The sequence below is a fragment of the Oreochromis aureus genome, linkage group 9 (genome assembly GCF_013358895.1).
Source record: "Oreochromis aureus strain Israel breed Guangdong linkage group 9, ZZ_aureus, whole genome shotgun sequence".
Lineage (NCBI taxonomy): Eukaryota > Metazoa > Chordata > Actinopteri > Cichliformes > Cichlidae > Oreochromis > Oreochromis aureus.
Genome location: NC_052950.1, coordinates 25,585,682 through 25,612,155, shown reverse-complemented (window position 1 = coordinate 25,612,155; position 26,474 = coordinate 25,585,682). Strand labels below are relative to the sequence as shown.

Below are 26,474 nucleotides of genomic sequence, written 5' to 3'. Positions count from 1 at the left end.
TCCTCCACAGAACACAGTGGCAACAAAATCCTTTGCGTAACTTAGATAACCAAACAGAGATAGTGCTATTTCTAAGTGTCCCCATTAGTAGGAAGACTCCATATCACATCTGAGTAAATAGTGATGCTGAGTCAAGCAGTGACTTCACAATAAGCTGCAAATGAGTTAGTGAAACAGATTCTTTGTTACATAGGAACATTTTGGGAATTGTCCCTGGAAAGTCTTTAGGAATCATTTTTTTTAAATACAGGTGATTGGTTGAACAAGTTGACTGCCACAAGTTACATCCACTGGATAACTTCAACCAGTCCTATGAACCATAGGATGCGGAGAGCACAGACTGTATATAAGAGATGGATAAATATACCAGTTCTGAAAATTGAGGCATTTGCCAAAGAGCCTTGGCTCATCTGTTATTAGCATGAGAACTGAAAAGCCTGATGGCTGTAGGTGCAAATGATTTCCTGTATCTCTCCATTTTACAGCAAAGAGAGAGGAGTCTTCCAGTACTGATGGCTTTTGTTCCAGTGGTTGATGCTACAGTGGCTTAAGCTGTATTTTATATTATCCATGAACCAAAGCAGAAACACCCCTCAGTTCCTCAGAAAACACTTTCCTGAGGAATTGGTAATCTCAGCAGCCAATTTGGTATTCATTTTGTAATTTGTTGACCCCATTAGATGCAAAAAGGAGGATATAGTAATATAGTACTTATATTTTAGGGTGGGACAAGTTAACAAGTAGCTACCATTGAAGCGGTTTGCCTGTGTTTCTCAGACAGATTGACCCATCACTCCTCAAACACCCAGACGGCAAAGCTTGAAGCTTCAGAGTGGGACCTCCCTAATCACAGGGTGATGGCAAAAGAGCTACATCCATCTTCTATATACAGTCTGTTTGCAAAACACTCTGTGACTAAATTCATGGGAAGTGTTTACAAAAGGCAGATTGGTTGAACCATCTGCCTGCCACCTTCTATTATGGGCTAACTAACCTCCGAATCATTCAGATCAATGAACCACAGGAGAGCGACACCTAGCGAGCAGTCAGTATATTCTTGCCATGTTTCACAGTTAGGCATCAACCTCCTGTCTATCCCTGTCTACCCTCACACCTTACACATGCCTGCAGCTGTGACCTTCACGGCCAGTAGTTTCTCGCAAGATGTTGATTGGTTGAACTAACAGGTGTGCCGTTTTGAGCCTAGCGGGATGAATTCTGATATAATCCTGATTTCGCCTGAAGCAGCCTGAGGAGCTAAGCAGTCGATCTGCCCCCCTTCCCCCTTTCAAAAGTTTCTACACCCGCCCCTGCTCTCAGCAATGAAGTTTGTTTCTCCTGCTGTCACTCACTCGCACATTACATCATTGCCCACTGATCATCAGGTGCCTGGCTGATGCATCGACACACACACACACACACACACACACACACCTCCCACACAACAAATCAACTTGTCAGCCTCTTATCTCCCCTGCCTGAATGTCCAGTCGTGATCAGAGACAGTGTTTGTGTGTGCGCGTCCATGTGCGCGCGCGTTCCAGCTGTGTAAATTAAAAACACAATTTTGAATCGTGTGCATAATACGCGCGCGTGTGTCTGTATCGTTGTATGGATGTGTGTGTGTGCGTGTCTGTGTGTGTGTTTCTACTGCCCACCTTTCATCCAGTCCACCACCTGGCTCGTGCTCCATTTGCTCACTGGCTCCATCACCAGCGCCATCGAGGAAACTTTGCGCTGACTCTCCGTTGCGCGCAAGCAGTGGCGTTACCCCCAGAACAAGGCTCTGTGAGGCGGGTACACCTCCCGCCCTCCTCCACTCCCCTCCCTCTCTAATTTCCTCCGCACCCAGGTGACTCTTTTTTTTTTTTACTGTCCCTCTCCGGTCCTGGTCCCGCCGCCTCAGTATCAGCCCTGTGTCGTCTCCCGTTAACGCAGTGGAGCTCTCAGTGCGGGACAGCCCGGGTGTGTGCGCAGCGGAATCCGGCACATTCCCCTGCTCGAGCCGGTCTGACTTGTGTCGCCTCCCTCTGTTTCTCTTCTCTCCCTTCTTCCCAGTGCGCTAGTCTGCTCCTGCGCTCCCGGTGAGTGTGTGTGTGTGCGTGTGGTACTGTAAAGAGAGAGAGAGAGAGGAGTGTGTGTAGGTGTGTGCGCAGCCGCTTCGTTACCGACAGCAGCAGTGTAGGATAGATAAGTCACACCGGAGTTAAAGCCGGCAGCATCTCTCTCTCTCTCTCTCTCTCTTTTCCAGATATGATTAATCCGTGCACGCGCTCTGTGGGTGGCTCCGCGCGCACGTCAGTGTATTTCCCACCGGAGCGATAGAGTCATGCAGATATGATTGAGGGAGGAGATATTCTCAGAAGATATTTAATAAGAACGTGTCTTCGATAGAGAGACATTGTGTTACATACAGAGAGAGGGAGAGTCAGCATGGGGTACCTACACACTTTCTGCTCCAGCTGCTGTGTGAGGAAACTTAATGAATCCTCAGCCAACCGCTCCACCTCCACTCCAAAGATCGTTTTTCTGCCCCCTCAAACCATTTATCTCTCTCTCTGGCTTGAAATCCTCCATGTAGATGTTGAGCATACACTTGTTATACATTTATACCACATTTGCTCGACTGGAAGAGTTTTGAGTAGGAATGCAAGACCTACACTTTATTAAATAAGTAAATTTAGGTTGTATGCGGGTTAAACTGGAACATTTAAGTTAACATTATAAGAATTGATTTATTGTCTTTATTTTGACTCTTGCAGCTGTTTCTTTGCAGTGTTCTTCAAACTTGTTCCTGGACAATTTCAGACAATCTTAAAGAGAGTGCAGGTGAGGCTGGAAACACTTCAAACATGATCTTTTTCCAAGTTCTGAGACATTTCTGCTCCAGACAAATTACAGTAGTGCATTTGTTTAGGGACAACTCCACCAATGCAGAACCAGGAGCAACACAGACTACATCTTTGCTAATGTGTAACTGAATTAGATTTCTTAGTAAGTAAGTTTGTTCATATGTTTAAAAAAATAATTAATATATTGACATACAAAATATATGGGCAAAAGTTTATATGCAATGCAAGACAATCTTACGACAAATCCAACAGGAAAGCCCGCTCTAACACTCTAATCCAGTCCTGAATAAGCATAGATACCTCCTCACATAGTATTTGGATCAGTTATTCCTGGTGGTTTCCATGACTGGTTTTATTCGTCCAAGTTCTCATGTAACCACATTTCTGCCTTCATCAAATTGCAGTGGAACTGGTGGTTTCATCAGAGGGCATTTCCAAGAGCACAGAACCTCAATGTGAACTCTTCTGTGTGTTTCCTTAAATAAAGAGGAAAGTCAAGCACACAACCTGGAAAAACAAGTGAAAACCATCTTCAAATAAAACCATATAAAGCTGTAAAACATGAATAGGTCTATAAATTCAGAACTTTTCTGGTAGAAAAGCACAGTTGGTTCAGTTACTGGCATCTATGTAGTTCTTTTCCAGTCCTTACTGACCACTAAACCTTCTTGCTGTGTGGTGACAGTGATAACCACTGTACCACTGGGCTGCCCACCAATGTGAAGAAGCCTGCTGTTGAGGAACTAAAGTGATTCTTGGAGTCTGGATGAACGGTTTGTCCAATATCAAAGTTATATTGCTCGTGCTGATAGATCTAGTTTACTGCTTCACTCCTTGAAATTCAATATTCACAAAGACTGTCAGAAAAAAGTGAAGAAAATCCCAGAAACAACGATTAGCTGTAACTTTCAAAACAAAACAAAACAACTAAACTTGATGTTCAGAATGAAAAAAAGATAATGTATTTTGGATATGAAAGAAAAAACCTTATTTAATTATACACATACCAGCTTGAAATATAAGCTAAAGTCTATAATTTGACTGCTGTTTTAAGTTAAAATTCAAACATGTAAAGGGTAAAATATTTTTCACTCCACTTGTGACTTTATTCCACTTTCAAAGGTTATCATTTAAATAACTATACACAACCCAGCCAAGGGGGGGCAGAAGCCAGGGTACTCCTAGTACCGGTCCCAACCCTGAATTGCATCAGAAAGGGCATCAGGCATAAAAATTTGGTCAAGCATGTGGCTCATAAAGAGATGTTGGTGTGATGGAAGAGGATGCTAAGGATGAGGGTGAGGTGGAGGCAGATGATCCTCTTTGGCGACCCCTATAGGGAGCAGCAGAAAAAAGATGAATTAAAATGCGGAAGTCGTCTAGTCTAAAGTTGTGGTTAAAACTGAAAAAGGAGACTTTTCCAGAAAGAGTTTACAGATAAGTAGGTAAAATCTGTCATGAAGTATTCTTTTGTTTCCACATTTAGGGTGAGCTGATTACTTTATATCCTTTCTTTAGTTTATCTTTCAGTTTTTTGTTGTTTTAATACAGATCAGCTGACTGTGACAAGCTTGTGCAGTAAAAATTCAATGTCCTACTCCGGATTTTGTTGGAAACTGAAGGAATTCATTCTTATACATATTTTAACTCATTGGTGTTGTTACTGGAGTCACGAATGAAATGATTAAATCTAATTATTAATTTAGTAATTACATTGTATTAGTGTCAGATACCTACCTCCATAACTTTCCAACCTTTTACAAGTGCTGTGCACGCTCATTCCAGCTATAAAGAAGTGCTCGATGATCTGATTCACTACTGCCTCACCTCCTTTGTACTGTAGGCTGATGTTTGCACATTCACTGAAGACACCCAGTGAGATCAGGGTCAAGATTTCGTAACACAACAGAGACCTCTGCTGGTGAGAAGTGTAACTGATGTGGATTAAAAGTGACTTACTGGCTGACTTGCTGGAAGCCCAACAAATGAAAGTGAAAAATTGCAGAAGTTAGTGGGAAAATGAGACAAATTAATATCACCACAAGGCAATTTCCCTTTTTTCAGTTCCCCCTTTTAGTTCTGCCTCGTTTTTATTGTTCACACTCCCCTCTACTGAAAACTCTAAATGTCTGGAATGGAGTTCATTAAAATAGTTTTATCTTCAAAGCAGTATTGTTCATAATTTATCTTTTGATGCTTTACTGTGAGTTTCTGTTCTGTTGTAAGCTGATAGCAGCATATCATTAATTCAGCTAAGGATCTACAGATTCACACAATGAGGATGAGGAAGTGAAAAGGGAAAATATGCTCATGAAACAATTCCCCAAACTAAAGCCCCAATGTTCTTCAGTTCTTCATGGCTTATCATATTATATACACACAATACACCCTCATATTAATACACATGTAATATGTGACCTATGATAAAACACAGTAAATTGTTATACTATTGTATAACAATTAGACTTGAAGCAGCCAAACTGTTGTATGACAATTCACTTCAATTCAGTTTTATTTATACATCGCCAAATCACAACAATAATGCCTCAAGGCACTCCCATTCAAGATAATCTTCTCCACCATGGCCAGTCAGTTTTCAGTGCTACTGCACAATTTTTTTAATTACCTCTTGGAGGCACATATGTTGCAAAGTATAGCATGGTGGAAAAGAATGGAGAGAATCCTCCACTAACCTTTTGGATTGACATTAGTTTTGATTATTTTGTACTAATTGCATGCTTTGGTGTTTTTTGTGTCTTGTGTGAGGTGTGGGCCACACCCATGTGGGAATGGAGATTCTACTCCAGTCCAGCTGCCAGCTATTTGGAGTTGAGTACAGGGAGCAGCTGATTGGGAAGGATTGGAGCCCTTCTCTATAAAGGGGAGAGGAAACAGTAAGAGGGAGGTGGTTGTGTTTTTAGTAGGACACTGTTGCAGCAGGGAAGCCTTGGAGACTCCAGGATGAAGAGTGCACATTTTAAAGGAAAGGATTTTCAACCTGGCCTGGTTTTGCTTTTAAAATAATCTGATGCTGCTGCAGGGATGACTTATTTTAATTAGGATTTGTGTGGATCTGCTGGGATAAAAACACTGGATTGGAGACTCTCTGTGCCAATGGAAAGGAAACTGGGCAAGATTTGAGAAGTTTCAGCTCGAGAGTGGAAGCCCCAGAATCTGGTGTGGAGACCCACCCTCGAGCAGCGCCAGACCTGAAAAAGCTAACAACCCTGACCGCAGTGACTTTGGGCCTTGGATTCCAGGCCAGAGTTGTGTCTTCAGCCAGTAGTTTGACTCAGAGGGAAAAAAAATAAATAAATCTTGTGTATCCCATTGCAGTGTGAGTGTGGTGGTTTCTTAATGGTCATTATTAGAGCTTAACACCTTCTTGTACGGAGGCCATCTTGGGCCGTATTTAACACATATACATGGAGAACAGGAGAAACCATACCATGTAGTCATTCTTGTTTTACCTCTCTATAGTCCCCCACCTGGAGTGCAAGTGCAGTTAGTGCATTGTAATGTAAAGGAGTTCACCAATTTTCAAGCAAATGCATCTAAAAATTTCAGAATAATGTTTCTCGACATGCAGTTGCAAAGTTTGTGAATATATCATCATATACAAATGTATAGTAAATTATATCATAAAAAGATTGAGAAAATCTGGAGAAAGGCTTAATGGGATGTATGGGATGTCTACGATCTTTGGACTCCCAGTGAGCATTAAAAAAGGCATTGATTCTGTCATGGAAATCACTGCATGGGCTCAGGAACACTTCCAGAAATTATTCAATTCAATTCAATTCAATTTTATTTATATAGCGCCAAATCACAACAAAAGTCGCCTCAAGGCGCTTTATATTGTACAGTAGATAGCACAATAATAAATACAGAGAAAAGCCCAACAATCATATGACCCCTATGAGCAAGCACTTTGGCGACAGTGGGAAGGAAAAACTCCCTTTAACAGGAAGAAACCTCCGGCAGAACCAGGCTCAGGGGGGCGGCCATCTGCTGCGACCGGTTGGGGTGAAGAAGGAAAACAGGATAAAGACATGCTGTGGAAGAGAGACAGAGATTAATAACAGATATGATTCGATGCAGAGAGGTCTATTAACACATAGTGAGTGAGAAAGGTGAGTGGAAGGAAAAACTCAATGCATCATGGGAATCCCGGCAGCCTCACGTCTATTGCAGCATAACTAAGGGAGGATTCAGGGTCACCTGGTCCAGCCCTAACTATATGCTTTAGCAAAAAGGAAAGTTTTAAGCCTAATCTTGAAAGTAGAGATAGTGTCTGTCTCCCGAATCCAAACTGGAAGCTGGTTCCACAGAAGAGGGGCCTGAAAACTGAAGGCTCTGCCTCCCATTCTACTTTTAAATACTCTAGGAACAACAAGTAAGCCTGCAGAGCGAGAGCGAAGTGCTCTAATGGGGTGATATGGTACTACAAGGTCATTAAGATAAGATGGGGCCTGATTATTTAAGACTTTGTATGTGAGGAGCAGGATTTTGAATTCAATTCTGGATTTAACAGGAAGCCAATGAAGGGAAGCCAAAACAGGAGAAATATGCTCTCTTTTTCTAGTCCCTGTCAGTACCCTTGCTGCAGCATTTTGGATCAGCTGAAGGCTTTTCAGTGAGTTTTTAGGACATCCTGATAATAAAGAATTACAGTAGTCCAGCCTGGAAGTAATAAATGCATGAACTAGTTTTTCAGCATCACTCTGAGACAGGATATTTCTAATTTTAGAGATGTTGCGCAAATGGAAGAAAGCAGTCTTACATATTTGTTTAATATGTGCATTGAAGGACATGTCCTGGTCAAAAATGACTCAAGGTTCCTCACAGTGTTACTGGAGGCCGAGGTAATGCCATCCAGAGTAAGAATCTGCTTAGATACCATAGTTCTAAGATTTTCAGGGCCGAGTACAATAACCTCAGTTTTATCTGAATTAAGAAGCAGAAAGTTAGCGGCCATCCAGGTCTTTATGTCTTTAAGACATTCCTGCAGTTTCACTAATTGGTGTGTGTTACCTGGCTTCATGGATAGATAGAGCTGCGTGTCATCTGCATAGCAGTGAAAATTTATGCTATGTCTTCTAATGATGCTGCCTAAGGGAAGCATGTATAATGGAAATAGAATTGGTCCTAGCACTGAACCCTGTGGAACACCATATTTAACCTTAGTGTGTGAAGAGGACTCTCCATTTACTTGAACAAATTGGAGTCTATTAGATAGATATGATACAAACCACTGCAGTGCAGTACCTGTAATACCTACTGCATGTTCTAATCGCTCTAATAGGATATTATGGTCAACAGTATCAAACGCAGCACTGAGGTCTAGCAGGACAAGCACAGAGATGAGTCCACTGTCAGAGGCCATAAGAAGATCATTTGTAACCTTCACTAAAGCTGTTTCTGTGCTGTGATGAGCTCTGAAACCTGACTGAAACTCTTCAAATAAGCCATTCCTCTGCAGATGATCTGTTAGCTGTTTGACAACTACTCTTTCAAGGATTTTGATATGAAAGGAAGGTTGGAGATTGGCCTATAATTAGCTAAGACAGCTGGGTCTAGAGATGGCTTTTTAAGTAAAGGTTTAACTACAGCCACCTTGAAGGCCTGTGGTACATAGCCGATTATTAGAGATAGGTTGATCATATTTAAGATCGAAGAATTAATTAATGGCAGGACTTCTTTGAGCAGTTTTGTAGGAATGGGGTCTAAAAGACACGTTGATGGTTTGGAGGAATTAATTATTGAAGTTAACTCAGAAAGATCAATTGAAAAAAGAGTCTAACTTAACACCGATGGTACTAAAAGTAGCTGTAGATAATATTACATCTGTGGGATGATTATTGGTAATTTTTTCTCTAATGATAAAAATTTTATTTGTGAAGAAGTTCATGAAGTCATTACTAGTTAACGTTAAAGGGATTGTTGGCTCAGTAGAGCTCTGACTTTTTGTCAGCCTGGCTACAGTGCTGAAGAGAAACCTGGGGTTGTTCTTATTTTCTTCAATCAGTGACGAATAGTAAGATGTTCTGGCTTTGCGGAGGGCTTTCTTATAAAGCAGCAAACTATTTGTCTGTGAACACAGCTTACTATGCCATCCACAAATCCAGATTAAAGCTCTATCATGGAAAGAATAAGCCATATGTGATCCAGAAACACCACTGTCTTCTCTGGGCCAAAGCTCGGTGTAGCAAAAGTGCATTTAATATTTTATTTCAAGCTGTATCAGTTAGCTTTGTCAAGCAGCTAACTGATACATGTACAATGTTTGTAGCATAGAATTTTAACAGTGTAGTCCCCGTAGAACACAACAACACATTAAAAGCAAATTAAAACATTAGCGGGGGTTGGTGGCTATGAATAACCACTGAAATATGTCTACTGTCAACGGGAGGAATTATTTTTGGAATTTGACACCTGTTTTATGGCAGAATATTCATTTTCTTTTAATGAAATCATTTTATATTACTGTTAAATTAGAGGTAAAAGAGCTCCAACAGCAACAACTGCAATGAATTCATAGAGTGAAAATATACAAAACACCACTATCTGACAGTGCTAAGTAGGCACCATACCCTGGACTGAGCATGGAGGATTAAGTTCCTCGAAATAATGCGATGTCATTGGCAGCACAATATGACAGTGAAAATAAGAGTGGCCTTCATAACTTATATTTTTTTCCACAATCAAAACTCGCATAATTCACTAAAAGATCATCACAGGAGAAATACAAAATCCTTCAAAGCAAGAGTCTGGCCATTCCTAGTCAGGGCAGCTCTGGATAGACGGATAACACACTATGACCAAGTGGATGTGTTGTACATTGTTTTGTTAAGTAACTGTGTGGCCCTCTCAAACTTCTTCCATCTCCCCTTATGCCTCTCACCCTAGAGACTTTGGTTCTTTCTTTTGTTTTGGATTTATTGGATTAACTTTATTGGATTATTTTTCTGTAGCCACTTTTCTGTAGCCTCACTGTCAAAAATTATTTTGCTAAACAAGTCTTTTTTTAAGCCTCACTAAGTTAATTAAATGTCTTGTGTTCACCTTACCATATTAGGGTAATCTGTACAAAAATACACCTAAAATTCCCACAAAATCTGCAATGCCATTATTTAGTTACTAATACCGCTTTGTTTTTTTTATTCTTTCTGACTGTATTACATTTAGGTTTAAATGAAAGGTAACATGCTTTCAATGTTGCCTTTTCTTTTTTGTTTCGGCCTTTCTAAAAGCTGCAAGGGAAAGTAAAAGTGTTAGTCTGCAGACATGTCTGGACTTTCCAGATGCGGTAGGCAAAACCAAGTCACAGCATGACTACAGTTAAGTTTTTGGTCTACAAGTCTTTCCATGACACAGTTTTTATTTTTTTTCTCTGTACACCAACACAGCCAGCCATATTACCTCATTACACTGGAACTCTTAACACATATACCGCCTCCAGACCCTTCAGAATGGAGAATCAATGATTCTCACAGTTCTCACAGGTCCTTTCACTTCCTTCCAATTGGTCAAAAAAGAAGGCACATACAACATGCAGATGAAAAGTGTCTCGAGACACAGAAAGCATTTCTTTTAGAACAGAAGGACTGTTTACACCAATGTGATGTCCTAAGTATAAGAATACATTATTTACAATGAAGATTATTCCTGATGTTTTAGTTTTAGTTTGATCTAAATCATGCTGAGTATACATACATAAAGTAATAAGATGTGACATTCTCTAAGACATGAAAATCTGACTTTTGAGTTATTTCCATTTTGTTGTGCTGTTTACTGTTCATTTGTATGATTTTTCTTTTTTTATTCTCAGGATTTTCTGTGACATTTAAGCTTACTGTACAACTGTACATTACATTTTCTGGTTGGTTGGATTAAGCTTTCCTGCTTGTTATTTTAAAATGGATCCTGGAATGCATGAGGAACAAAGCAATTTAGAAAGAGGAACAAAATGTTGCAAACCAGACATTATTTTCTTGACGCTGAGCATCATCAGTTTCCTTGTCCCTGTTGAAGGATTTTCTTTGAAGACTTGCAGAATCAGCTACAGTACGGCCATATGTGTCAGGAGTAAACTCAGAGCTGTTCCTGGAGACATTCCCTCGACTGTGACAGGCCTTGATTTAACTTCTAACATAATTTCAACAATACATGCATCAGACTTCAAAGATCTAGTAAATTTGACTAAATTAGACCTTAATAGCAATAGCATTTCACAGATAGAAAGCGGTGCGTTTGCCAGTCTAAGTTCTCTTGAGACATTAAATCTAAATAATAACAAACTTGTTACACTGGGAGAAAATGTTTTTGATGGCTTGAGTCGCCTCATTGAGCTAAGAATTAATCAAAATCGCATTAAGCAAGTGGCATCCACATCTTTTAAGTCCATGACAAGTTTAAAACTTCTGGACATTTCTCATAACAAACTGCACCACATTACAAAAGTTCAATTATTATTGCAACATCTGCCACATCTACGGGAGCTGGTAATAAGCAACAATGATTTAACCACTTTTCAGTCATTTGAACTGACAAACAAATCATTAGCACTTCAGTACCTTGATTTGTCGAAAAATCCCCTCGCAGTCTTCAGGATCACTGCCGATGTTTTTCCAAATCTCACCTGGTTTAAAATTGGGAGCCCAGCCAGAAAGAAACAAATGATATGGGACGTGCAAAACAAGACATTTCTAAGTCGTGTTACTACTCTTGACATTAGTGAGCTTCATTTGGGTCTTGGGGACATGGAAAGGTTGTTAGAGTCAGTGAACTCATCATTAACTATTCTGAGAATGAATGCAATGACACATAACCTGACCGCATTGATCAACATTTCCTGCACCATCCCAACAATGAGGACTCTGCAGCTTCGAAGCAATAAGCTCAGCTTTGTTAATGCATACTTGTTTAAGTTGTGCATTAATGTAACTGAGTTAGATTTGACAAATAATCAAATAAAATACATCCATGATGATGCTTTCAGATCCCTTAAAAATTTAAGGATTTTAACGCTGAGTAAAAACAGGCTTCCATTGGTTCCAGCTGCAACAAGGAATCTACCAAGTCTTTCAGAGCTGGATCTCAGCACCAATAACATCAGCACACTGGACTGCCATGATTTCACCAATCAGACAAAGCTCAGAAAGCTTTATCTTTATCAGAATTCAATCACAGCTCTGAAACCGTGTCTTTTCAAGGATTTAAAAGGATTAGAAACTCTAAAATTACAGACAAACCAAATAACTAAATTGAACGGTGCTTTCAAAGAACATTTGCCTAAACTTAGATACCTGTATTTAAATATAAACAAACTCACTGCGATCAAAAAGGATGAATTTAAAGGCTTACATTCCCTCCAGAACTTGTCATTAGACCAAAATCAAATAGAAATTCTTGATCATAAGAGTTTTGTAGGACTGAGAAATCTTACCCGCCTTCATCTACAACGGAACTCTATTAAACAAGATAAACTACAAAAAGGTATTTTCAGTCCTCTGATTAAATTAAGAACACTGGATTTGAGTGAAAATCGTATCAATTATAATGAAAGTAGAAATTTGCCTGATCCTCCATTTTCTCAGCTGTCCCATCTGGAGGAACTGCTTGTTTTTTCACAACACCACAGGTTGCATAGTTATCTGCCTGTAAACTTTTTGCAAGGTTTGACCAATCTTTTGAGTTTCAAAGCCAGGAATATCCGTGTATGCGTCTCTGGACAAAGACACCTTTGTTTACACGCCACAGCTGCAATTACTTGAACTTTCTTCAAATGAACTTAAAGAACTCCCTCCAGATCTGTTTTTCCCAATTCCAAACCTTAAAAGCCTTTACATATCCAGGACAGGTCTTTACTCTCTAGACTTCCTTATAGATGCCAACCTCACAAAGCTGGAGTTTCTACAGGCAAGACAGAATTTATATTCAGTTATCCGCAAAGAAGATATACAATCCCTACCAGCTCTGACTTATCTGGACCTTCAGGGCAATGGATTCACCTGCAACTGTGATAACAGCTGGTTTCTCTCATGGGCAATACATGACAGCAAAACTCAAGTTTATGATGCATATAACTTTACGTGCAACTATCCCCAAGAATTCAAAAGTAAGAAGCTGTTGGACTTCGACACCCGCTTCTGCTCAGTTGACATGGGCTTTATTTACTTTCTCTGCACCATATGTGCAATCCTATGCTTCATGGTGGTGTCCTTCACTTACCATTTTATGAGATTGCACCTGGTCTATGCCTATTACCTGTTCATAGCTTGGTTCTTTGACAAAAAGCACAAAAACAAGAAAACTCCTCTTCAGTACGACGCCTTTATCTCCTATAACACCCACGATGAGCCTTGGGTCATTGACAAGCTCTTACCAAAACTGGAAGGAGAACAGGGCTGGAGACTGTGTCTACACCATCGAGACTTTGAACCAGGTAAGACTGCAGGCTTGAGTTCAAAGTTAAATGGTGATTGTTTGACTTGAAAATGTCTCTCAGTTAGTCTGTTTTTGTCTGCCCATCACTTCATTCCAGATTAAAAAACTATATATAGAGCAATTAAATCTAGAACATTTGTTTTGGTGATCCTCAACCTACTTGTTCAACAAAGTTAACATTTTCTTTCTTTTATTTTCTGTTTTTCACATTTAGACACCCTAGTAACTAAATTTTAATTTGTTGACAAAACTACAGTAGCTTTGCATGGCCTTAATCAAAGGTTTATCGGTGTCAGTTCAATTAGGGGAGATCATTTGGAAGTAATGAACATGATTCATTGATACAGTAAAATTAATCAGTGTATTTGGTGATTAAACATCAGTGACTTGTCATGGAAGAACAGAATCCCATTAGTGACAGGATTCAGGGCAGGGCCCCCTGGAGTCTAGGTACTGGTGTTTTTGCTCTGAGAGATTTGGGCAAGGTGGAGATAGGGAGGAGGTGGGTTGCACGGATCAGAGTCTGAAAGGAAGACTGATGTTGAGCATAAGTTTAAACCACACAGTGCGGTGGCTGACTGGTTCAAAGAATGCAGGCAAGAAGATCAGGTTGAAACGATAAGGATATCAGTATTGAGAGTGACAGTATGGGAAAGTTGTAGTGATGCAATAAACAGACTGGCAACCAACACCCAGGACAGCAGGCAGAAGCATGACAGCAGATCTTCCTTATTGAAGTTGCATACAGTTTAATTTACATTTTAAAAATTGCTATTATAAAATTTACCATTAATTAAGGGTCAGTGGCTTTACAGCACTGTTTTTTTTTTTTTGTTTTTTTGTCTGTCCCATTTGGTTCTTTAGCCGTCAGAATTGTTGTCTGAAGACCAACAAGGATACCAAATGGATTTATTCTGCCAAATGGATCATCATGGCATTGCCGTATTGGTCCATTTGATCAAACTTTGTTGTTATTATTTATTTTATTTTCAGATGGGACAGACATGACTGGGGGATAGGAAAGGGAGAAAGAAAGAGAGGAAGGAAAAGAAAAACAGAAGGGAAAAGGGACAGTGAGAAAGGGCACTTACAAAGACAAAGAGAAAGAAAAAAAAAAATCTCCTGGATCACCTGTTGAGAGAAAAAGAAGAGAAGACAAGCAAAAAAAACCCAAACAAAAACAAAGCAACATACTAAACACAACACCATCACGTTAATCTAGCTAAGTGTGAACAGCAGTAAATACTAAATATTGAAAGTTGTTGTTACAGCACTGTTGCTGGACGGTATAAAAGTTCTGGGTTTGAACCCGCTAGCTCGGGCCTGTCTCGTTGGAGGTTTCCTGTAGCACCCTCAAAGATTGACGTAGGCACGATGTACAGTTATAAAACAGGGTTTATTCTGGTCTTGACAACCCATGAGAACAGGTCACGGACGAAAACAATAAAACAAAAAACATCACATCAAAATGCACTCTTGTACTTGGTATCAATCAATCAAAAGTCCTTAATAACAGAAAATAAAACATTTAAAGTACACAAACCTTGTGAGCTGACATCCAGGAGGGACTAAATAGTCCTTTATGGCCTTATCATCTATTTCTCCATCTTTTTTCTCACTTTTTCTTTTCTTTTCTAACTTTGAACATTATTTTCTCCATGTGTGGAGCTAACCACAAGCTGCAGCATGCAGACACCATGTGTGCTAGCAAAAAAGTGGCTGGGTGGAGAGACCCAAACTGCAAACAGCTCTACCTTCCATAGTTCACCACCAGAGGGTGCAAAAGAGCAAAATCTGGACATACAGCTCAACAAAGCATCAAATGCAAAAGACCTTTACATTTCCTGTTCTTCCTATGCATGTGTGGATTCTCCAACTTCTCCCACATTTCAAATACATACATTCAAATGGACTTTAACTTAATTGGAATAGGCCTCTGTGAACTAAAAATGTATGGATAGATAGATAGTGAGACTACCTAACAGCAGATACCTGTTGGAGTACTTTTTATAAAAGCTGTCCTTTTGTGCTTAAAATTGCAAACGTTGTCTTGAACTGCAAGTTCAGATATTTTTCTGTCCCTCCCCTACATGTAGGATGGTGGGGGATGCTATTAGCTATGGTGTTTAACTGCAGACAATTGCATGTATGGTTTTGGTTCGCTTATTTAGTAAGGAATGTTTACTTCCTGCCATTTATGGGCTCACCTGTGCTTGTATATGGTGGACCGTTAAAGGAGTTAAGCCATGTACGGGGGTGAGGGGAGAAGACCCTTTTATGACCAGCAGGAAGTCATGTATACAGAGACACACACACGCACACATGCACACAGACACACACACACACATGCACACACACAGTGCCTTAGCTTTTATGACATACGATATGGGTTTTATAATGGTTGTGTGTCACTGAATAAAAGGCTGCGAGGGGACGCTGGTTTTTAGGAGTTGGCTGTGATCAGGTGAGGAGCTTTCAGTTCCAAGATCCTGATTCGACAGACTTCCCTTGCAAGTTGAATGGACTGAGCTCTGAGTGTCTTGCTTTGTTCATGGGGATAAGTCTCTGAGTCAGCGAGGCCTGCGAGTGCAGACCTAACCTAACAATACCTCAAGATACTTTCATATGCAGTGATGGGAATAACGGCGTTACAAGTAACGGCGTTACTAACGGCGTTACTTTTTTCAGTAACGAGTAATCTAACTAATTACTATTCCTATCGTTACAATGCCAATACCGTTACTAACAAGAAAATGAGGTGCGGTCACGTTACTATTTTTCAACAAACAGACGGTTGAAGCTGTGTTCAGCTTACCGCATCTTATATCAGTTGCACGGAAGTAGCGGTCTACATAAGTAATCCGGGCGCTACAGCTTTAAGCAGCTGCACGCGCTCCCGTGGGTGGCAATCACTTTCTGGTAGACCAGGGGTGCCCAATCCTAGTCCTCGAGAGCTACTGTCCTGCAGCTTTTAGATTCATCCTTGTTCCAACACACCTGAATCAAATGAATGTCTTGTTATCAGGCCTTTGCCAAACTTGATGACATGCTGAAGAGGTCATCAAACCATTTGATTCAGCTGTGTTGGAGTAGGGATGCATCTAAAAGCTGCAGGACAGTAGCTCTCGAGGACTAGGATTGGGCACCCCTGTGGTAGACGATCACTTTTTGGCACAACACCTGGAGCTAGGGGGCAAAACAATCGCATGAGTGCTGCTGTTTGACTGAGGAAGAATAAAGTAGTCATGGTAAGCCAATCGCACGACCACTTTAAGATGACAAAGCAAAAAGGTGATATATACCAGTTTTTAAATTGTGTTGATAGGCCACGTAAAACCAGAGTCATGATAAATAATATATACGCGTGTTTTTTCCTTAATAGTTTCGTCATGTTTACTGTGTAAGGACAGCGCTAGCAAGCACTCTCTGCTTATGACCAAAAAAAACCCCCCAAAAAACAGCCCGTTCGTTTTGGTGGAAAAATGTACCATGTCAACCAATCAAAAAATGATATGGCAACATGACATTTGGTTGTTTAGGAAGACGGGGAAGTTTTAGGAGTGACGGCGAGAGAGAGAGAGAGAGAGAGAAAGAAAGACAGCAAAAAAAGAGAGAGAGCGAGTTTTGAGATGTGAGAGATTTGTGACGTTTAGCGTGTTTGGAGTGTGTAGTTAATGTGTTGTCTTGTGTAGTTAGTCTGTAGTGTTGTGGATAGTTTTGTGTTATGTGTCAGAACAATGAGGCGACTGCTGTCTCCAGGTAAAAACAGGAGGAGTGATACACCTGCTGCTGTCAGACCTGCAGGTATCAGGCTGTGATGTTCTCCTTTATAATGGACAGAAATTATTTTTTTGGACTTGCACAAATAATTTGTGTGGCATCTTATTGAATGCAGAAAACCTGATGGTTATGTAAAAAGTTTGAAGTGGTTATTTAAAAAGTAAATGGCTGCAAATAACTTTGTTGTTTGCAAAACTTGTGCATAGGATTTTAAAATTGACAATTTATATTTGCATTTAAAGTTATGAAATATGATTCACTAATCATGTTTGTGGTTGTTACAGTGAAAAATAACTTTTTCTACTCGGATTTTATGTTTTTGTCTGATTTTAGATCAATTGTGTTAATACAGTATGTCAAAATGAAAACATAACTGCAAATTCAGACACGTGAGGTTTTGCTGAAAAGAGTGATACCAAACAAGGCAAAGTAAATAGTTTTTAAAGGTGAAATGTAGAGGTAAAATCAAAAGTAATCAAAAATGGCCAATTATACCCTGGACCCCAGAGGGTTAAACATTTTTAAAGTAATGCAATAGTTACTTTTCAAGTAATTAATTACATTTAGACTTTTGTAACTCAGTTACTAACTTAGTTACTTTTTTTGAAGATGTAACTAGTAATTATAATTAATTACTTTTTAAAGTAACTTGCCCAACACTGTTCATATGTACTTCAGAGGGTGTCACCACAGTACTTACATGAATTACTAAGGACAGCCACTGAGTGTAACATTTTCTCTTCTCAGGGAAGCCCATCATAGATAACATCACGGATGCCATTTATGGAAGTCGGAAGACCATTTGTGTTATCAGTCACAAATACCTTGAGAGTGAATGGTGCTCCAGAGAGATCCAGGCAGCCAGGTAACCTGTTGGCTCCTTCAGGCAATGTATCGTATATACTGTGGTATGTAGTGTGACTTTGTAGTGTATCTAGACTCATGTGTAGATACACTACACTTAATTAAGACAAATATCTAATCATCCAATCACAAGTCAAGCATTTAATCATGTAGATATGATCAAGCTGAAGTTCAAACTGAGCATCAGGAGGAAAAGTGAGTGAAAGTGGCATGGTTTTTGATTTGAGTGTTTCAGAAACTGCTGATCTACTGGTATTTTCCCCACACAACCATCTCTGGGGTTTGCAGAGAAAGGTCTAAAAAGATAAAATATCTATTGAGTAGAAGTTTTCTGGGTAAAAATGCCTTGTTGATGGTCAGAGGAGAATGAGCAGACTACTTTAAGCTCATATGAAGTGAACAGTAACTCAATCAACCACTTGTTACAAACAAGATATGCAGAAGAGCATCTCTGAAGGCACAACACATTGGCATTAAAGCACATGGGAGTTTGAGGAATTTGAACTAATTTAATTGAAAACACTCATTTTGTCCCTTTGCGAATTACTAACGTATCATGGTGGAGGGTCTGTGTGCCCCAGGAATCCCAGGGGCTATGTTGTCGGGGCTTCTTTTGTCCCCTAGTAGGGTATCCTATGGCAAATTGGTCCTGGGTGAGGGACCAGACAAAGAGCAATTCAAAAGCCCCTATGAGCAGAAGATCGAGGTAATAGTTCACCCTGCCCGTGATAGGGTTACGGGAGCCCCACCCTGGAGCCAGGCCCAGGAAGGGTGCCCAAGGGCGAGCATCTGATGGCTGGGCCTTAGTCCATGTGGCCCAGCTAGCCACAGTCGAACAGAGGTACATGGGCACACCCTCCGGGGGGGGGGAGTCCCTGGCAGACTGATCCCTAGCTACCAAGACTAGGAATTGGGACATGCAATGACACGTATCTGGTGGGGAAGGAGTCTGCACTAGTGCGTGAGATTTAGAGGTACCAGCTTGTTATATTCAGGGGTCACCTCAATGCATTGGCTTGGGCTCCAGAACCAGTCTCCTGGAGAGGCACTGGGCTTTGTCTCACTCTGGAGGTGCCCTTGGTGAGAGGCGGCAGGCTGGGGTGGGTATCTTAGTATCCCTGTTAGCTTGCTGCCTGTATACTGGGTCTTGGAATGGGTCCTGACTGTCATCGGCGGTCATGCGCCGAACACTAGAGTACCCAACCTTCTTGGAGACTCGGGACGTTGAGTCTGAAAGGACCATGTTCAGCACCTCCATTGATGATTGATGCCTGTTGTGGTGGTAACCAGTGAACCAAATGGTGGACACCAGAGTTGAAGGAAACCATCAGGCTAAAGAAGGAGTCTTATTGGGCTTGGTTAGGCTGTGGGACTTCGGAGGCCACTGATAAGTACCAACAGGCCAACCGGAACACCGCTCCGGTAGTGGCTGAAGCAAAAACTCAGGTGTGGGTGGAGATCGTAGAGATCATGGAAAAAGACTTTTGGACTGCCTCAAAGAGAATCTGGCAAACTGTCAGGTGACTCAGGAGGGGAAAGCAGTGTTCAACCTGCACTGTGTATAGTGTGGTCGAGCACAGCTGACTTTGACTGAGGACAGTAAATGGGCAGTAGAAAGAATGCTTGAAGGACCTCCTAAATCCCACTGACATGTCTTCCTTAGAGGAAGTAGAGTCTGGGGATGAGGGGGTCAACTCATCTATCTCCGAGGGTGAGATTACTGAGGCAGTTAAACCATTCCTTGGCGGCAGGGCCCCTGGAGTGAATGAAGTTTGCCCTGAACTCCTGAAAGCTCTCGACAATGTTGCATGGAGATCAGGGTTGGTACCTCTGGATTGGCAGACTGAGATGGTGGTTACCATCTTCAAGAAGGGGAACTGGAGGGTGTGTTTCAACTACAGGTGGACACACTCCTCAGCCTCCCTGGGAAAGTCTACACCAGGGTGCTGGAAAGGAGAGTCCCTTTGTTATTTGAACCTTGGATACAGGAAGAACAATGCGGTTTTTGTCCCAGTTGTGGAAAACTGGACCAGCTGTTTACCCTCTCAAGGATGCTTTAGGGTGCATGGGAGTTTGCCACTTGGGTGGTCTCAGAATCTCATCTCTGCTTTTCGCAGCTGATGTGGTTCTGTTGGCTTCATCAGTTGACAGCCTCCAGCTTAAACTGGAGCAGTTCGCAGCTGAGTGCAAAGCGCCGGGAATGAGAATCAGCACCTCCAATCTGAGGCCATGGTCCTCAGCCGGAAAAGGGTTTCGTGCCCACTCTGGGTCAGGGACTGCCCCAAGGGGAAGAGTTTAAGTATCTTGGGGTCTTGTTTACGAGTGAGGGGAGAAAGGAGGGAAGATCGACAGACTGATTGGTTCTGCAGCTGCAGTGATGTGGACGCTGTACTAGTTCATCGTGGTGAAGAGAGAGCTGAGCATAAAAACAAAGCTCTCAATTTATCGGTTGATCTACATCCCTACCCTCACCTATGGTCCTATGGTCACAAGCTTTGGGTAGTGATCACAAGAACGAGATCCCAGATACAAGCAGTGGAAATAAGCTGTCTCCGAAGGGTGCCTGGCCGCTCCATTAAAGATAGAGCGGTTCAGCCATCTGGGAGGAGCTTAGAGTAGAGCTGCTGTTCCTCCACATTGAAAGGAGCCAGTTGACATGGTTTGGGTGTCTGACAAGGATGCCTCCTGGGTGAGGTGTTCTGGGCATGTCCCACCGGGAGGAGGCCCCGGGCAAACCCAGGACACACTGGAGAGATTACATCTCTCGGCTGGCCTGAGAACGTTTTGGTATTCCCCTGGACAAGCTGGTGGGAGTGGCCGGGAAGAGGGAGGTCTGGACTCCTTTACTTAAGCTGCTGCCTCTGTGACCCAGTCCCAGATAAGCAAAAGAAATTGAATGAATGAATGAATGAATGAATGAATGAATGAATGAATGAATGAATGAATGAATGGATGGATGGATGGATGGACACTCATTTTTGCTGGGCAGAAAGGGACAGATCTAGAGGTGTGACTGACAACTCAGTTATAAGTAATAATAATAATAATGGCATAATATGATAATATTGGTATTAAATATGTATAAAAAAGCTTTTCCTTGGAGCTAATTTTCTTTTCAAAACTGAACAATTTTGTTTTTAAAAATTACACTAATTTGTTTAGAAAATGTTCTGATAACTTTTTCAAATGAAATTTACAATTTGTTTTTATTACCTAATGAATTAACAAAAAGGCAATAATTTATAAGAAGAAACTGTTAGCCAGCAATAAACAATTGGCATACTGTCACCGTAATTCTAGTTTAAGTTATATTCTTGGATTTGTTGTTCTTCACGATTTTGGTTCTCTTTATTGTTTTCCAGGTGTTATATTCTTAGTTCCTAGGCTTTAGGTTTCTGTTACTTTGCCTTCCCAGTGTTCAACGTTTCATGTCTTATCGCTCTTGTCTTCATGTCCCCATGTCTCCTCAGTCATGTCTCGTTGCCTCAGTGTCAAATCTGCATCTTTGTGAATGTTTCCTGTACTTTGATCTCATGGTCTCGTGTGCTATGTGAGGGTTTTCAGTTTTGCTTGCTCCCAGTCTGGTTATGTCTGATTATTCCCAGCTGTGCTCTCCTCCTGTGTCTAATTCCTTCCTTACTCTCTTGTGTATTTAAGCCCTGTGTTTTGCTCTGCCTGTCGTCATGTTGTCCCATGTGCTGTGACTTTTTCTGTGTTTTTTTTCACATCCCTGGTAATATCTAGCTCCCTGTTTTCTAAACTTTTAGTTCTTTGCCTTCCAGTTTCCAGTTTAGATTTTGTTTTGTGAGTTCCAGGTTTTGTTTGTTTTCTGCTTCAGCGCAATAAAAGTTGCCTCTTTGAGTTCATCCTTCTGTGTCTGTCAGTCCTGCGTTTGGGTCCCGCCTGTCCCATGGCACTAAACATGAACCATACTACAGTTCTCTTCCCCATTTATGTGATTGCAGGTTTTCTAGAATCCGTATTGTTTTACCTAGTTATTTACCTTTCAATTTAAAAAAATCATCGATAGTAGTTTTTCCACTAGATGGAAGTTTTTCAAGGAAAATAATGCTACACCAAAAGTATAAACTCCAGCAAACTGCTGCACACGCCTGAATGTCTTTTGTCATATCTACAACAGATACATTACCTCTGCAGTTAATCCTCTGTACTCTGAGGATTACCCAAGACCTTTGCCTTACTAGTCAGAACGGAATAATATTTTTATTCTTTTGAATCAGTTTTGTGTCTTTGTGTTACAATGACTTCATGAATTCAAGACATAAACCACTTGAGTTTCTTTTTTCTCCATCTTTAGTTTTCGTCTGCTTGATGAGCAGAAGGACATACTTATCCTGGTGTTTCTGGATGACATTCCCAGCTATCTGCTGTCTCCCTACCACCGCATGAGGAAGATGTTGAAGAAGAAAACCTACCTGAGCTGGCCACGAGCTGCAGAGAACACAGAGTTGTTCTGGGAAAAACTCCGGCAGGCTCTAGAGACCAGTGAAAATCCAGAAGCGGAGTTGTTACTTCTCACTGTGTTAAACACGCCATGATGAAAAGGAAATATAAAGTAATTGTTTAGCAACAAGTGTAATTCATTTGCTTCAATACCAAAGGCACCATACGTTTGAAGTATACCCCTTGTTGAACATTTTCACAGATTTTCAGCGCTCAATTTTGCGCTTTTTTCTTTCCAATCAGTTTTCCTGTTGTTTAACAGAAATTGAATGTTTTTGAGCGTCTGAGCTCTGCCATTTCACATCTGATAATAACAGATGCACATTTAATGTGCCTGGAAAAAAGGTCAAAGGTCAGTCAGAAGTTACCAGGCTATGATTTTATTGTAAGTGTGTTTGTAATTATTCCATAATAGTGAGTTACAATATTCAGATATTTCTGTAATCTTAATGTGTTTATTGTGTCTGCACAAACTGTTTACATTTTGTTTGAAATAGAAAAATGGAAGAAACAACAAATAAAAAGATATTCTGTCTTTGATGAATTCATTGTAGTTTGCAGTTGATCGGGCTATTACAGAATCACACTTTTAATCTTCACTTTAGTCTTAAAAAGATACTAGTATATTGGATGATATAAACATACAGGAACAGCAAAAAGAATGTATATCTGTAAGTAAGGACTCGCATTTGACTCGCACCACACATCAACCGTCACTGTCACTATGTTCATGCTTCACACACGGAAACACACCCAGAGCGCGCCTCACACACAGAGCAGCACCCAGAGCGCGCTTCACACACACAACGCCCAGAGCGCGCCTCACCAGCAGTGAGACCCACAGAGAGCGCTTTTCATCAGCGGAAATTTACACAGAAACCTCTGAACTCAACTGTTAGAACTCTTCCGAAGCACAACCGCACCATATACCAGGTACCCCTTTCACTGCGCTTATGGCCGCCACCACGGGGCAAAATCGCATCATAAAACAGAAGTGATGCTCGTCCCCGAGGCTCAAAACCGACACCATAAACCAGGGTCTGCTTTACCTTTAATCGGGGTGAAGTAAATATTTTACTTATAATTTTATGGCCGCAGCCCTCGAGGCTTAACCGACACCATAAACCACCGTCTAACCTCTATTCAATGTGCTGAAACCAGCAACCCCTCACTACTGCACTTACGACCGCATCACCAGAACACGGCCAAAACCTACGGACGTGTTTCGCATTACGCGTTGCTGGCGCTTAACCGACACCGTAAGCCAGTATCTGCTTAACCTTAATTTTATACTAATTTTATGACCGCATCAACGAGGGCTTATATCCGACACCATAAACCAACTTCAAAACCTCTATTCAATGTACTGGACTTATGGCCGCGTCTCCAAAAGATTCTAATGTATTATTGCTACAGAAGCCAGTCTTAGACAAAATTAAATGTGGAAGGTAAAGTGGGCTGCAACTAGACTCAACGTAGTATGTAATTAGTATCTTGCTAGAAGCAGTTTATTTAAGACACTGGAATTCAGCCTCAACTTATGTTGTTAGTATCTTGCGCCAAAAACCAGACACCGACAAATTTAATGTGAAAATACGTGTAACTCAGCGAACAGATTAATTTGGAAAGCCCAATATGCACATTTGGTATTTATAATACAACAGGCTGTGCTTACCTTTCTGTTTAGGCCGGCCCTCGATCTCACCACAGGCCAAATCTGCCCCTCCTCAGCACACCAAAGATCCGGGTCACCAAGTTGTTAAAATCTCCCAATTCTTTTAATCTTTGGGCTGAAGGAAGGACAATACTCGGTGTATAAATGCTCAATCAACAATATTTTATTTCCATATAATTCAACACTTAAGAGCATAAGAACCATTTTTATAGCCTCTAGTAGCCCCCACCTAGTCGTAAAAGCCTAAACATTCACATGTTTTCTCTCTTACGGCGCCTAAGTTATGACCTCGGCTCCTTGTTTTTCTGCTCTCCGTAAAGGTGGGGGTATGGAATGTGGTCTGTTTCTCCCATTATCAGTACAAGGCCCTCTGCACCCAACATTCTCTTCATGATTCAGCAGTATGAAATGTCAAGAAACAGTGTAACACATTCAACAGTGTCGAGTAATACAGGTCAATCCAATAGATCTAATGATTTTCACACTCTTTTAAGTCAGAAGTATAATGCAAACTAAAACTACATACTGATCACACACTCTATATTAAGGGGTATAATATGATCTACAGCAGTATCATAATTCAACTACTTTGATTACATATATAAGGTAACATATGATAGCATAATAATCTCACAGTATTCTAGATTTAAATGCAAGGCCATCTGTCCAACAGCTAAAGCAACCGGACAAGGATCCCATGTACAGCAGCAACTCTACAACAGATTATAGCAAATTATTGCAATGATCCAAACCACAATCCAACTTTAATGCAGGACTTTGTAAATGCTGTTTTCAAACCTCAGTGACCTGGGCTGTAAGGTTGTCGAGAAGAGATGGTAAAAATTACTCTACATTATTGTGAGAGACTGATAAACTCAAACAGAAACTTATTTCATCAAGCTATTACTCTTAAAGCTGATTCTACAAGCTTCTGAATCATGGGGTATACTTTTTAACACACTTCTCCTCCATTTTGGCTTCAGTTTTGTTAAATAAATAATGACACATTGGAATAAGTTCAGCTGAGGCCATGACATTTTGTTATGTACTGATATATTAGAAACATTAGAACTGAAAGAGGATGTACCTCCTTCTTCTTCTTCTTTTTTTAAATATGACTTTACTTTTTTTTTCTACGGGTGTTGCTGAAATTTTTTAAGAAAGTGTTTTGTAAAACTCATGTGCTGTCCAATAAATATTTTATATGAAGAATTGTTTTAACTCGTTTTGCATAAGAAATTATTTAGGATTCACAATATTAATTACATTATCACACCTTCGTGATTTATTTCTTTTTTTTGCATTGTTGTCATAGTATTATGGACAACAGACATTTCATGACACAAAGTGTATAAATAGTAACAGAAAACTGCAGCGTCTAGTTTAGTTCCCTCTTTAGAGATAAAAAAATAGACACAGTTTCACAGAATTTGGCCCCTTTCTGAGAAATTGGAGCATATTTGTCACTTTGTGACTTAGATTAAAATAACTTTTTCACAGGCCAGTTTTTTTTCACAGCACCTACATAAAAATATTTATATAATTCCTAGCACAGATCAAATAAATAGTATAGGCATAGTATATCCAAACACACCCATTAAAAAAGCATGAAATATAATGACATAATGGCAACTTTGTAGCTTGAGAGTTAAAATCCTGAATGCTCATGAAATGTCTGCATGCTGTTAGTGTTTTTATGGACAAACAAGGGATATGAAAGATTGTCCAAAACTGTAAATATAATTCCAATTTATTTCAACCTGGTGCATTCCTCCATTAATGTATCTGTTGTTCTTTAGGTCATATGAACCTGGCTGCCTCCATTTTTGCCAGGTATGAGGCTATGACAGAATCCCATAATAAATCCCAATAAAAAGATACTATCATATTGTATAACTCAAACATACAGGAACAGCAAAAGGAATGTACCAAAGTATTCCGGAGTCAAATGCGAGGCCATCTGTCCAACAGCTAACAGGACAAGGATCCAAGGACAAGGAATTCACATAATGACAAGTTTGTGTATTGGAAAACTACACAATTTTCCTGGATTTCTACATCAGAGGTGGTAAGTACAGCATTAACATAAGTCATAGAACTATAAAGGACGGTAGATTTTTTTACACAACAACGTTCTCTTTTGTCGTTTTGACATCGGGGCAGTCAGCTTTCCAGCTGCTTCTGCACTCCACACTTCTCTCTATTTTCATGTCCCAGCGTCACTGAAAAAATGGGAGAACCTGATTACTGAGTGGCAGCAGCTGCCCTGCCAGCCAGACTAGCACTGCCCCTTGAGCCTGCTATACCACCCTCCGCTGCAGTGGAGCCAGGGACCACACCCCCTCCACAGACACATTAGTCAGAAATGTACCAGGTTAAAATAAACTTCA

At 40.6% G+C, this 26,474-nt stretch overlaps 2 protein-coding genes across 2 annotated transcripts in view; one reads left to right on the top strand and one right to left on the bottom strand.

Annotated features, from left to right (window-relative positions):
- cnksr2a (connector enhancer of kinase suppressor of Ras 2a) overlaps window positions 1-2,042 on the bottom strand; it is a 74,445-nt gene extending 72,403 nt beyond the window's left edge. The window contains exon 1 of the mRNA XM_039617168.1: window positions 1,659-2,042. Coding sequence (XP_039473102.1) covers window positions 1,659-1,722 — 64 coding nt within the window. The 5' untranslated portion in view covers window positions 1,723-2,042. The remainder of the gene's footprint in view (window positions 1-1,658) is intronic.
- Window positions 2,043-12,891: 10,849 nt separating this feature from the next.
- LOC116324432 (toll-like receptor 13) overlaps window positions 12,892-26,474 on the top strand; it is a 42,688-nt gene continuing 29,105 nt past the window's right edge. Inside the window, exon 1 of the mRNA XM_031745025.2 lies at window positions 12,892-13,299. Within this exon, the coding sequence (XP_031600885.2) occupies window positions 13,017-13,299 (283 nt within the window). The 5' untranslated portion in view covers window positions 12,892-13,016. The remainder of the gene's footprint in view (window positions 13,300-26,474) is intronic.